General features: G+C 40.4%; 1 protein-coding gene across 3 annotated transcripts in view; it reads right to left on the bottom strand.

Moving 5' to 3' along the window:
- The window catches only part of rab11fip4b (RAB11 family interacting protein 4 (class II) b), a 36,809-nt gene that overhangs the window by 20,579 nt on the left and 1,284 nt on the right, over window positions 1–14,946 (bottom strand). For 2 of the 3 annotated variants that reach the window (XM_030051864.1, XM_030051853.1), the window contains exon 2: window positions 965–1,218. In XM_030051864.1, the coding sequence (XP_029907724.1) occupies window positions 965–1,218 (254 nt within the window). Of the gene's footprint in view, window positions 1–964; window positions 1,219–13,927; window positions 14,227–14,946 lie in introns of those variants that run through there. The other variant, XM_030051874.1, reaches the window with a different exon arrangement.

The raw sequence follows: 14,946 nt of genomic DNA on the forward strand, positions 1-14,946 counted from the left end.
CTTAACCAATCTCAAGACTGGTTCAAAACAATATCACTTCTATTAGAATGGTCATTTAAGCATCAAGAGCAAAAGAGAGGAGAAGCTGACTGTGGATGTATGACTATAACATCAGCGGGTCTTATTTCAACTGAAAATCATAAAAAAAATTGCATGGATTGCTTCTAATGTTGCAAAAGGAATGCGCTTTTTAGATTGTCAGAGCTACCTCAAGAGTAACATGTAAATATGTCACATAAACACCTATTTTTGGATTAGACTAGTGGAAAACTTGTTAGACACTGCCTTGTAAGAGTATATGGCAATAGAAATAGAAAAAAAAAACGCCTTAAGGGATATGGAGAGATAAAAACAAAAGAAAAGACAGAAAACTTAAAGAGAGATGGACAGAAAGAGAGACAAGCAGAGACTCATTTGTCTCCAAGGAAAGACAACAGTACGTTTCAAAAATACAGAAGTGGGCAAGCAAAATAACTTGACAGCCTCTTTAATAAGCGACACATCAGCACCACAATGTGCTTGTTTAATTGCTCTTGTGGATTCTCCTTAATAAAGTAAACATTACTATGCCTATGACTTATATTCTCTCGTATTATTTAATATTACTAATGTTTTTTATTGTCAGTGAACAATATAAATTATTCTTTTGATCATTGTTAGCCTTTCTGTTGTTTGGGGACCTGTTTCATTTTTAACTGCTAAAAGTCCCAAAACACTCCACTTAAAGCAAAAAAAAACAGAAGAGCGACGACTATGAAGCTGAATGGCGCTAGAGAAAAGACAGTGAAATATGGGAAGACACTTGTCGGAAAGAGTGGAAGCCTGCAGGCGTGTAAGGAACAAGAAGACACGCACAGGCTGAAATAAAGAGACAGAGAGAGAGAGAGATCAAGAGAGACAGATAGGCAGAGACAGAAAGAGAGAAACAGAGGGGAAAATCAGGGGAAACTGGAGCTGTGCTTACTTATCCCCAGGGAAAAAAAGCTCCCCAAGTACGTCCTCCTTGTCCCCTGGTCTGGCCAACCCCTCTGAGCTGGTGTCAGACCCCTGGGTGCTCTCCACAGCGCTGTCTCTGTCTGACTCCCTCTCCCTGCTTTCCTCCGCCACCTCCTCCTCAGGCTCCTCCTCCTCTCCAGGGAACAGCTGGCACTCAGGGACGGGGTCAGGATAGGCCCTCGTGCACATGATGACCGGACACGCCCGTGCCTCCTCACTGCACTGCAGAGCCGACATGGAAAAATGGGAAATAAAGGGTGAGGTGGAAAATGATGGGAGGCGATTCAGTTGGGTGCAATGAGAACAGCTACTAACATAAATTCGATCGTACAAATGTGTGCACCTGCTACCCACAACTCACTTCTCCTAGCTTTTCATTTCCAAGCTAATTGCGGTTATTACTGCAATCTTTCACGCGTGAAACACCGGCAACGTTGCCAGAATGTTTAATTCACCACAACCGAATGAAAACCTTGTGACTTCAACTTTTGGCATTAGTTGAGTTTTTTTTTGTTTGAGTTTCGACAAATGCCTGCAAAATTAACTTCTGTTTTGTTTTTTGGCAGCCGAGTGCTGCAAGAATGGAGTAATCAGTCTCTGATTCACTGTCAGTGGATTTGCTTAGCAATATTTTCAGTGAGTAGCATCACGAAGAGACAATTGAACTAGACTGTGCAAAATGATACCTGGATCACTTTACAAGATGCTCTTACAATAAACAGTCTGGCCTTGTTCCTCTTTTTTAAGTATATCATTGCAAGGTCAATCTCAGTTTGTAACTTGTTTTCATTTATTTGACAGCAGGTGATTCAATGAAAAAAGAAACGCCTGCAATATAAGTAACAGAAAAAGCAAACAAACAAACATGAGGTCATGGGATGATCAATAAATCAAGGCTAATTTGCTTGATTTAAGCAAAGTATCACACATGGCACGGTACAACAATCATGAAGAACCTGCCTCACTGGCTAAATAAACACCCCCATTTTCCCCACCGTTTTTCCTCCCAATTTTTTTTTGGAGCCGTACGGAGGTCATTTGTTCTAATAGATGTAGATGTTTGACAATATTGATAAAGAGTGGGACAACTTTTCTAAAGCCAGTGTTTTGTAATTGCCCTTTTACTTGCTGCCCTCGGGGTAGACATCATCATTACTGAAACCATCAGGGATATGTCCGTGATAGAGGGATGTGTATATTATACTGACAGTCCAGACTTTTTGAGATGATTGTTGCTACTTCCTTCCAAAGCTGATTCATCTTTGATAGAGTATGAGCAAAAATCTGCATGTATGCATATAGTTACATACTCCTATATTACAGTATACTTATAGAATAAATGAATGAATATTCTGTGAATTCTGTTTTTGTGTGCAGTTCCCGTTGAGTAGAGTCCTTCTCTGTGGGAATGGTCTAAAGTTCAGACAGGGGGTCTGGAGGACTAAAGGGGTGAAAGGGCACCAAGTCAAAGGTCATGAGTCACTCTGCTTTCAACAGCTCTGATCTAATCTAATGCAAAGTAGAACATGGCCTTATCGCAGCGTGACTGGACAGCTGAAATGCACAGCTGGATGAGAGGGGGAAAGAAAAGAAATGAGTGAAGAGGGAATGAGGGGACAGAGCAGAGTGAGTGAAAAGGAAACACTGAGTCAGGGAAAGAGGGAAGTGGGGAAGCAGAGAATAGAAGAAGAGGAGAGGAGATGCATACAGCTAAGCAGGAAGGAGAGAAAGAAAGGATTAGGAAGGATGCCATGGAAAGAGATGAAGGGAATTAGAAGCACAGTATGTATGAGAGCGAGACAGAGAGGAAGGGTGCGGGAATGGTAAGGTGTGCAAGAGACAAAAGAAACAAAGATGAAGGGAGTGGAGGAAAAAAGCTGTAATAGAGCGGCTAAAGCACAGCCAGGTGACTATTACAGCCTAATAAAAGGAGACTCATACTTTTCTCTGTCAGGCTCTCGCTCTCTTTCACTGACACACACACACACACACACACACACACAAATACATAGACACGCAAGCACACACATACATACACAAACACAGGCATGCACACAGAAAAGCCTGACTTTTCATCCTTTGAGCTCTGTTGATGCTGACATACTGGTTGAACAGCTAACGACCAATCCCACACACAAACAACTGTGCATGCATGCAAGAAACCAATTGCACACACACACACACACACACACTTTAAATTAAAAAGTACCCTTTGTCAACACATAAACTGAGGCCCTGTACTATTACAAAGAGGCTGCATGGGGTCTGGATCAGAGCCAAAGAGAACAAATCTGAGGATAAAGGTCTCTTTAGCATTCCATACACCAGGCTAGCCAGGGGGGTCTCCTTATTTCCCTGTGTTGGAGAAAGCCACACAGTGTGAGACGAGGAAACGGGCGGTTCCACCCTCCCAGCTCCACGAAAACATCCAGAAAACTGAACGAGCTAACCCAGCGGGCGAGCTCGACACCTGTCGCCTCTGGTCCAATGAGGAGTTAAGAGATAAGAGGCGCTGAGCTGTGTTTGCATGTATGTGTGTGTGTGGTGACATATAAAGAGGAAATGTACAGACAATCTAATGACTGGTCAAAACATTGTAAAATCTCCCTGCACATGGATTGAAACTGTAATAAAAACATATGTAATGTATGCAAATTCTAGGGCAACCGGTGATTGCACCTAATAAGGACTGCAACATAATATATCTTATGAAAATTATATTAACTGTAATAATAATAATGTTAATAATAATAATACTGATGATGAAAAAAAAAACAATGTAATAATGTACTTTATCATTACAATGTTACATCATCAGTTAAAATATATTACCCTCCTTAGGAAGTGATAGTGTACACCCATTTTACAGTTGTAACTCATTTACAAGGGAATTTTAAGTTGCCACATTATCTGTATGTTATATTATATAATATTACACTTAATGATTGTGAGTGTGTGCATAGTATTTGTGCACATGTTTGCACTACAATATTGTTTTCCAAGGCCTGAACACCTTGGTTCTTAATATACAATGTGCCGAACAATATACTGCAAGCTTATCTATAACATTATCTATAATAATACTAATTTTATTTGGTTGCAAATAGATTATTCTGCGTTTTTGTTTAAAGAGTTTGGTTTTCCTGAGGTTGGTGTCCTCTGACTTAAATCCAAGGTCTTTACAAAGCAACACACACACATGTAGAAACAGTCCAGCACAGTCTTTAGAGGACACGTGCACATGTGCCATCATTAGGCTGCCAATTAAAGCTTTGCCAAGAGCTGCGTTCAGGGAAAAGTGACAGATAGAAGGACAGTGACATCCCACAGCTCTGTGTGCGTGTGTGTGTGTGTGTGTGTGTGTGTGTGTGGGTGGGTGTGCTAGACTGGCATCGCTTGGCACTCTGCCAGTCACTCCTAAGTTGCTCTGACAAGAGTTGGAACAGGGTGTTGGGTGTGTGTATTCATACAAGTTTAAGTGTGTGTGTGTCTGTGTGTGTGTGTACATGCAAGCTACATCCGGCTGATCTAGTAAGGCCTGGGGGCTTTAACTGCCACAACATCAGAGTACATAGTGCCTTGTGCTGCTGATTCCCTACAGCACAAACAACACTACCCTGCCAAACGGCTTCCAACCTGCCAGTGGCTTTGAACTGAGGGAGCCGAGGTCTGCTGTGTTTTAGAGAAGCTGCTCTGCCTGAGGCCTGATACGTCTTAACACCCCCTCTGGCCAGGAGAGGATTTCTCTTTGGCCGTGAGGTGTTTGGTTCCCTGCTCTGGCCACTCAGGGCCAGATCTGCTCTGTTCTACGAGCTGGGCATTGTGGAAACACTTCCAGCTCTGATATTGGCTGTGCATGCCCACGGACCTGTCAGCTCTCGCCTCAGGTGCTAGTTAGAGCAGGAGTGATATCCTGACAAATGATGAGAGTATTCTTCCATGCACCCAAAGATTTCAGACATGTTTCCCTTTCTACATGACTTTAACGTGTCCAAACAACAACAAAATCCACTGGAGTTCACATGTTTCTCCAGCAGGCTCAGTTCATCTCTGACGGTTTGAAGTCTTTCAGTTTGATGCAGAGGACTTAATACCTGTATGTCGTGTGAGCCTGTCTGATAATTTACCATGCAAAAAAAAAAAAAAAGCCATTCTGCTATTCTGATTACATATTTGATGTGTAGGTCAGCATTTGTACATGTCATTTACATCTTGCAATTAAAACTATGCTCCACTGAATTTGCAATAAAATGACCATGAACTAATACACAACCTAAGAACCCAAAACCTGATGATATCCAAAAATGATAACCAAAAAATGATATCTTCCACTTAAAATGTATGGTCTAATTTTTTCAGTCAAATCAATAACAGTTTTGCTTGTTAACCACAGATGTAAAGGCAAATCAGAGCCATGTCACATTTTGTGCTTTCTTCTGCATTCCTATTCATGAGCTAAGGTGTATCTAAATATCTATCTATGTATATATCTATATTTACATCTATCTGCTTTAGATCACTTTGTTCAACATGCAGAAATACACATTTTATTGTACTTATATTTTAGATGACATCGGAAAAGTCTTTTCTGTTCTCTCTATCTCGTCATTTATTGAAAGTCTTTTCAGCAGAGAGGGACCCCCACCCCCATAGGGTCTGTCCCAATTAACAGACCGTCATCCTAACCTTTTTGTCTTCCCTTCATCTCCCTCTCAGTCCCAGGTGAGGACAAGAGCAGGGGAGGGAGAGACAGAGAAATGAAAAGGATGGAAAAGAAGGATAATCAGCCTCTCTTGCCTTGCCTAAACTCAGGTTCACTACAAAATATCTCCATCTTAACAACTCATTTAGCCTCATTCAGTGTTAACATCTTTTTCTTAAAACAAGTAAAACAACTGCCAGTGGGATGAGATAACCTCACTTGTTTCAGGGTTTTAGTGTAAATATTTTGAATCAAGGCAGAAAAAGGCAGACTAGCCCACTAGTATAATGAAAATCAACATGAAAATGACACTTGATTCAACAAATTTAGGAAAAAAAGGTGATTAGCACTGGAAACAAGAAGGCTTTTTTACACTGATTTTGAGACTAAATGACTTGATACAATGGACGTTTCTTGCAGTGTTGAGCAAATAGATGCTTGCTATGTGTGTGTGTGTGTTTGTGTGTGTGTGTGTGTGCCTGTTCTCTCCATCCAACTACCCCATTAGCCAGACCCTGTGGTTACAAATGAGCCCATCTCTCTTACACCCTCAGTCATTGTTGAAATGCCCACACATCAGAGATTTATTCGCTTTATTTATTTATTTATTTATTCACCACAATGACTAAAAATGAGCATGTGCACTCAACAAACTTTGTCTTGATAAATCAAGGTGCACACACACACGCATGCACGCACACACACACACACACACACACACACACACACACTGGACAATGGTGAGGTAAGATGAAGCCCAGGGACTTGTCAAATATGTCAACGGCTTTGTATTAAGGTGTATGCATGCACGTGTGTGTGTGTGTGTGTGTGTGTGTGAGAGAGAGAGAGAGAGAGAGGGAGAGTGGAACAGAGACAGAGTAAAAGGGCCAGGCTCTCAGGAGGAGGAGGATGAGTGCAAATATCTATTATTCACAACCACTGCACTGCAATGAAAATTGAAAGCAGAAAAGAGAGAGAGAGAGAGAGAGAGAGAGAAAGACAGAGAGAGACAGAGAGAGAGAAAGTGGGGACACACAGAGGCAAAATAGTAAGCAATTTCAGAAAACCATGAAATGCGCAGGGATCCATGACTAACTCTAACCCCAGCACCTCTGGGCTTAACTCGGTGAACACACACGCACGCACACACACACCCACACACACACACACACACACACACACACGCACACACACACACGCACACACACACACGCACACACACACACGCGCGCACACACACACACGCACACACACACACGCGTGCACACACACACACACACACACACACACACACACACACACAGCACATCATCTTAAGAAAGTCTTTGGAGGGAAACTTGAACTAAACGTGGCAGAGCTGTGTGTTTGTCTGCAGTGTGAATGATGACTACTGTTGATGCTGTATTGCTGTAATACTGAAACTCAAATGCTGACTAATGTATTTGTCACGCTACAGTTATTGGGTGGTGCTGTGGGAGATTCCACAACTGAAAGCAGTGCAATGTAAATTATGTAATTGCATTACTATAGTATTTAGGGCTGGGCAATACAGCTAAAATATAATATATCAATATTTTTCAGCCCTTTGGTGATATATGACTTCAGAATTTATAAATTCTCTCTAAAATGGTTTAGCAGAGTGACTTGTCAGTCTGATGAACAATAATTTGGACTCAATGTACTTGTGGAACACAGCAGACCTATGATACAACTGGCCTGGGCCAAATATTTACCATGTTCACAGTGTCATGAAAAATTTGTATTGCCAACAAAATTATATCAAGCGTGAGGTAATTATTCAATGCATAACACAGCCCTAAGTGTATCGTAGAAACTATTACAAATCCAGTTGCTAGGGACAGCAAACACTGATGACATATTTTCCTATTGCAAAATAATGTACCTGTCTGCGTAACGGAGAGACACAGAAACATGTGGATACATGCCTTCAGTAACAAACTGAAAAGTTCATCTGAAAGTCCTCCTGAATCCGGTTACACAGACTCAGGTGTACCCTTGCATTCTCTGACTTTATCAATATTCAAATCATAAGCATGCAAATGCATGATGCAAATTCTCCACAGTCATTTATAGCGCAGAGGCACATACATGTAAAGGTTATTCTTAGAAAAACTGAATCAGTCAGGGGCAACTCTAACACCTTTAAGTTTGCATGGGAAAAGTCATTTCCATTTAAAAGGGCCATCTGCTCCTTGCAGTGCAGAAAGATGCATGAATATGGTAATATGGTAAAATATCCACAGTGGACTAAGGGGTAAATAACGGGGGAAAGCATGTTCAGCTACTTCAAGATGAGTTAAAGCAAATTCACAAAAATCCTGTTCCTCTCTCTGCTTTTAGTGTTTTGCAACTTTGTCCAACTCACTTTTACATACAATAAACGCCTTACAAACACACACAAATGCACACACAAACTCTCAGGAACAAATAACTGAAAGCCCAATTAATTTGTTCTTAGCGTTCAGTCTGTCACTCATCGAAGGCCCCAACTCTTTTTATCAGGTTGAACAACAACAACATTGTTACAGCCATCATTAAAAGATGAACTCTTTCTCTCTCCTCACAAACCCTGACTCTATCCAGGGTGCTGAGGGTCAATACCATTTTAGTGCTGAACAAATCATTAATCTGCCCTCCCGGCACACTGGCGAATTATGTGGATGACCGACCGCGCATTTCAAGGCTCTATTGATCTAAAGTTAAAAGGAGGGACAAGACGGCTTTGAACGTGCCACACCATGACTGGACAAAAGAAAAGAATTTGAAAACCATTTTTTTCTAATGACAACTGAAAAATCTGATGTGTCACAAGATAGTCTGCTTGTTTTCAATCCAGTTTGAACTTTTAGAGTAATTTTCAAGAACCATAGAAGTACCAAGGCAGCATAACACAACTGCAATCAAGAAACTTAAACTTGCTTCAAGAAAACAATTACAAATCTCTATAATGTCATACTAAATAAATCCCACAAGGGCAAGACTTTAGAAAAGAGGAAACTTTAGCTGTTAGGTTTCAATGTCAACCTCTACAAATTAATCAGCAAGGAATTCCTTGTAGACTCCCCGATTTGCAGGAATGTTAAACAAACATGAAGGAAGTAATCCAGCACAAAAGAGTGAGAGCACCCTTCCTTCCCCCTAAGTGCATCACATTTGGCAATTTTACCAAAAAAATGGACATACTTCATGAGACAGGTGCATGGTAAAGGGTCAGGTGGATCAAAAGTTAGTTGTTCTATATAACTTGCAACGACAGCTTACATTTAATTTGCAACATTCATTTTGCAAAGATCAACCTTCATCAGGCACATTTGCCTGACAAGTAATTAACAGCACAATAAACTCTGATTGTCACATCACAAATTCAGTTTCTTTTCTCTTGACAGTCAATCTTCTGTATGAGTACATGTTGGTTCAAAAAAAATTTAGTCATATCACAATACTTTTCATTTTCACAAACATGGTTCCTGTATGAAATTAACCAAACAATTTGTTTTCCTACAAACATGGATTTGGCAGTGTGACTGTTTTCTGACAACAAGTCCTCCAAACAATATGACCACATAGGTTGTTTGTTCCAACCCTCTAATACGATGAACAAGACCATTTCTTGAATTATTAGCGCATATGAGCGTCTGTAAATCAACCCAGAGGATGGTTAGTAGATGGTTAATTGAACTCAGTGAAAGACTACTGTACACTTTATTAGGTACAATCTAAAGCAGTCCAATGCAACAGCTCTGCCATCAATTTTACCTTTTAAGAAAGTTTATAATGTTCAGCTTTTGTTGACATTGTCGACAATGTGTACATTTAAGTAAATATTTATAACTGAGGTTCAGCTGCAGAGGTGTTGTCCTGGACTACGTTATATTGAGTTTTGTCCTCCCTATTTATATACATGAGGAGGACAGAATATTAGAAACACCTCTCAATAAAATGCAGTCCAGTACAAAAGCACCACTAACGATGAGCTAAATTCCATAGAATTGAATGAACACCTCTATTACTGTGACAAAAAGGAAACCTGAGCATTACAGGCATCATAAAAGTACACTTTATGGGAGAATAGTCGTATTGGATTGTATTAGACTGAGCAGGTGTACTTAATAAAGTGGCCGCGAGTGTATGCCATTGTACAAACAAGCTACTGGGTCGTTTTTTGCCGAAGGACAGTCTCGTTATAAATTATGATTTACATCCACAGTCTGGATCAAATTGTCTTGTAAGCTGGCCTCAGCCCCTGAGCATTAGTTTGCCCATGACTGCCTTGACAAAATAAAATGAACTTAGGAATATAAACCACCAAAAAACCCTGTTTTTAAACAATGTTCATGTGTTTTAGGGTGGAATTTCCCTTTAAGCACAATAAGCTCACTATTAAGTTCCACAGGTTTACTGCAAGTCCCTAAAACAATATTACAGCAATATTCAAGTATTTTCTCATTACATACCACTCAGATTAAATGACTTATGTGGCTTGTACGGTTTTCGAAGACGTTGCCTCTGGTGGATATTTATTGTGTTATGTTGTCTCTGATAGTATTACTAGCTAGACCCTAATCATCTTGTGGCTAAATAACCAATAGCAGCAAAAGGCAGACAGTCAGAGTGAAGCAGAGCATCAGGGCAGCGTGGGAGGAGCAGGAACTGGCATTGATTGGGCCGATCCGAATGATTGAGGATTTGATTCAGTGTGAGTCAGTAGTGAGGAGACGGGCAGGGGAGGAAAGAGACAGAGAGATGAACACAAAAGGAGAGAGAGAGAGAGGGAGAGAGAGGAAGAAAGAGAGAGGGAGAGAGAGTCTCTACTCTCTGCTGGTATTTGTCAATCTGGGCTCCAGAGATAAGAGGCGTTTCTCTGCAGAGGCTTTTTTCCACATCCTTCTGTCTCTCTTCCTATCTCTCTTCATCTCCCCTTCTCTCTAACTCTCTCTCCTTTCATCACCTTTCCTCAAAGCCCTACAGTCATCAAGTGCCACCACCGCAATAATATTCACCTACAAAGCAAACAGCCAGCTTCATGCCTCTGCTTTGAACTTCCGCTTTGTTCTGTGTCTGTAACCAGTGGGTGCATCTGTCTCTGTTTTCCGGACCATCGCAGCAATTCTCAACCTGAGGTTCAGATCCCCCTTGTGGGTAACGAGAGTATGAGGAGGGGGTGTCATAAGAGGCTTTATGAAATCTGAGGATATTTATAATCCACAAATATATATTCATGATATTAGGGTTAAATGACCTTCATTTGCGGAACAGCAGCACCTTCTTGGATTCCTAATATGCCGATTTTGCAACACATCAAGGATGAGCGGCATTAACAATAACTGTCTGCGTGTGTAGATGCATGTGTATGTATCTGTATTATTCACTTCCTATGGCAAGAAATGCTCTCTTCCTACGCATGCACACACTCACACTGGCTGACACACACACACACACACACACATAGAGGAACTAATGAGTCATAATCCACCACCATTTTGTGAAGTAACAACTTCATGTTTCGGCAACTAAGACAAGCACGCACACACACGCACACACATGCACACACACACAGCCACACATACACTCTGCCCACTGAAATACTGAAATATAAAAACTCTTGAAACTCCCCTGTGTGAGAACTTCTAAATAAAGTATCTCCTTGGCCGTTTGCATGAAGACACTGAACACAGGGGTCTTTAAGCAGGCAAACGCACGCACACACACAAATGCACATTGATTCAAACACTAGCACTTTATCTGCACAGGTTTCAAACACACACACAGACGCACGTTTGTTTCCACCTGGGTCCTTCTGGGAACAGGTAGCTGCTTGGGTTACCAGGAATGTTGCTGTGGTCAGAGGACAATGTGGGGAGTGACTAGAGCGGTACACTGGAGACTATGTAGAGGCAATCTCAGTGAAACCCTACACAGACTAGAGGCACACACAGGAAACCCCAAGAGCTGAAAGAGTGTGTGTGTGTGTGTGTGTGTGAGTGTGTGTGGTGTTCTTGTATGTCTATGTTTCTGAGGCTCAAATATACTCCCAAGGGAGGAAGAAAAAAGACAAATCCCTCCAAAAATGTGGAATACCAGATCTAAAGCTACATGGGAGGCCATCACAGAAAACATTTTTAAATGACAGTAGAAAAGCTATTTGTATTTCACATAGCTTGCAATTAATATTTCGTTTTCCTCTTTTTAATATCTCTTACTATATTATCTTATAATTGATGTTAATCACTAACTTTATTTCCTTTTTATGCTCATTGTAGGAAAGTTGCTCTATAACTGAAATGTATTATCAGGCTTATTATACAGAGTGTTATCCAGAGTTAGGAAATGTGTTGTAGGGTTAACATTAGGATTTGGATTAGATTATATTAAATTGGGGCAGATAATGCTGAAGGTAAAGGCTCAAAGACCATGGAGTGTCCTAACAACTACAGTAATACCAGTGTGTGTGTGTGTGTGTGTGTGTGTGTGCACATGCATGTGTGTGCATGCATATGTGGTGTGCGTGTCACCTTTTGACCAAGAGAAGTTGAAATCCATCTCTTACTTAAGAGTTATTTAAGCATACCGAGTCTTATTACATGACTATATTATTAAAAATATGTGTGTGTGTGTGTGTGCGCGCACACATGTGCATTGTGCCTTTATAAGCAAAGAAACTGTCCCTGATAACATGATGGATCAATTCAGCGTAATTAAATGTGGATTACAAAGCTGCACACAGAAGGAACATGGAGGACAGAACCGACTTGGTGTAAAAGAACACTGAGTTAGTGTTGTTGTGTGTGTGTGTGTGTGTGTGTGTGTGTGTGTGTGCGTGTGTGTGTGTAGTCTTAGAAAAACAAAGGCTTCTTCTGGTCAAAACGCTGGTCAAAAGTGCAGTGTTGTGCTTTTTTTTCTGTGTGGGAGTGTGTATTTGTGTGTTACTAATCCTTGAGGGAGTTTCCTTAGGGAGTTTTCAAGCGATCCTATCTTGCAACAACGAAGACAAACAGAGCACAGAGGAGGTAAATTTGTGTGTGTGTGTGTGTGTGTGTTTCCACCTGTGAGTGTCACAAAAACCCTAAGCTAAACCAAACAGTATCAGTGTCACTGCAGTGTCATCAACACAAGCTGCCACGCCATACACATGTGTGTTTATTAGTCCATTTGTCCTCTAGGTGTCAACCACCTGACACCATTTGGAACAACAATTGTTAAACAACTGGTGTTGTTCAAACAAAGCAGGCTAGTGCCTCTTATCAAAACAGGGAAGTCAGCATTACAGGAAGGAGAAGTCAAACCACAGTCAAGAGTGTGCACTATTAAAGAGATAATTACTAGTTGTATAAATTATGTAGGGGTCACAGTTAGAGCAATCTTCAAAGAAATATTTCACTAGAAATGAATAACACAATTTCTTTTAATGTACAATCAAAGGAAACTTTCCCTCTAAAATGAAAAAATAAACCAGAATGAAAGGAAAGTATATCGTCTTATCTGAATATGTGGCAACACAAACCCTTAAAAGCTCTTTATGTGTTGCTTTATCCAACAGATCTGACAGCTAAAGTGTCTCCACTGCCTTATCTATATTATCAGTCAACAAACCAACGTGCACTGAAAAGAAAGCAACCTCTCTTTCTTTAACAAAGTGCATTGTCTCTCCTTTAAGTGACTGTTCTGTCAGACGTCTAGCTGCCGTCCACTGAATAGACCCTCAGCAGGTGGCCCAGCCGCTGCCTCTCTTCAGCTGTCTACTGCTGTTGTAGCGTGAAAAGATGGCAACTCCAATGTTGTTGTATTCTGTTTTCCCACTCCAATTCAAAGTTTACACACTCGTGTGTGGTGAGTCGTGAGTAGATTTCAAGGCCCTGGGCCCTATGAAACCCACTGAAAAATAAAGCAGTTTTTTAATTTAGATGAGAAAGCTGTAAAAAAAAAAGAGTATTTTTGTTCTCTTTTCATTATTTAATCAATAAAATAGAATGACCCTGTTTGGAAATGCCAGATTTTCACCATAAGAAATCAACAGGAGAACACACACTGACAACCAAGCATGCTAACAGGGAAGAAAATACAGACACTGAGGCACAGATATGCTATAAATTCATACATGAAAATAAGACTACATTGACTACATAAGCAAATTACTTTAAACTTTACATGCTGAGCTGATGTGATTTGTTTTGTGCTATCTGAAGCTTTTTTCCTTTTCTCAGCACCAACCTGTTAGACAGTACGAAAGAGGAGTGACCGCTCTGACTGCAGCAGATTAGCCTCCATTCATCCAGCACAGCTCAGAACTGGTAATCTAGTTATTCTGGTCCTGGTATAAACTCTGTACACTCTGAGAGATGCCAGGTTGAATGTCATTCCTGTTTTGGGCATGAGGCTTTGCAGAAATCAAATTACTGCAAAAAGCATCTGTGTTTAACAAAATCCCAATGAATAAAAGGTGATCTTCCTGGCTTTGAGGAAGGTTTTGAGCCCAGAACAACAAGCAGTGTGTTACCTGCTCGGTTGAAGAAGATTAAATCTCATTATGTAATGTCCAGTCACAGACCGGTAGTATCCAAATGACTGTACAGAGTTTGTCGTCACATGTTGCTGTTTTGATTCAGACAATACCAATAAAACTGAATCATTTCCGTTTTTGAGTAACATAAAAAATGAATAATCAAATCCAAAGCACGTACAGTATGGGTTATATTGTAAATAGAATATTGGAATAGGGAAATAAAATGAATCGTTTATTTCCTGCAAACTTCTTTAGAGTATAGATTATTGTAGGTTAGCTATGCTGTTGGGACTAAATAAAAGCCTGACAGCTTCTGTGTCTTTCTATATTACACAGTCTTGATCTACAAAGTGTAGCAAATTAATAAAATCTACATGCTTTGTAATATTTATAACTGGTTCCATTTTTTTTTTTATTATATATAACCTATAAATCTGCCATGTCCTACTTCATGCAACATTTTGAATCTGGTTGGTTCAGTCATTGAATCAGTTTTGTAGTATAAACTTCCCCCTTTTTCACTGAACCATTGCCAGATGGAGCAGATAAACAACCTGGGCAGGAATAACTTGAATTTTAAAGCATGACAATTACAAAATTGTTTTCAAATGAGTACATCTATTTCAAATTGTAACTGGAGGAGGCAGATTTGAGTTACCGGATCATTTACCTGCTAAATAGTGGAAAATAAAAGAGTATGCCTCAGGTAGTTAAAACATACTTTCGG

Source organism: Myripristis murdjan, chromosome 1, assembly GCF_902150065.1.
Source record: "Myripristis murdjan chromosome 1, fMyrMur1.1, whole genome shotgun sequence".
NCBI lineage: Eukaryota > Metazoa > Chordata > Actinopteri > Holocentriformes > Holocentridae > Myripristis > Myripristis murdjan.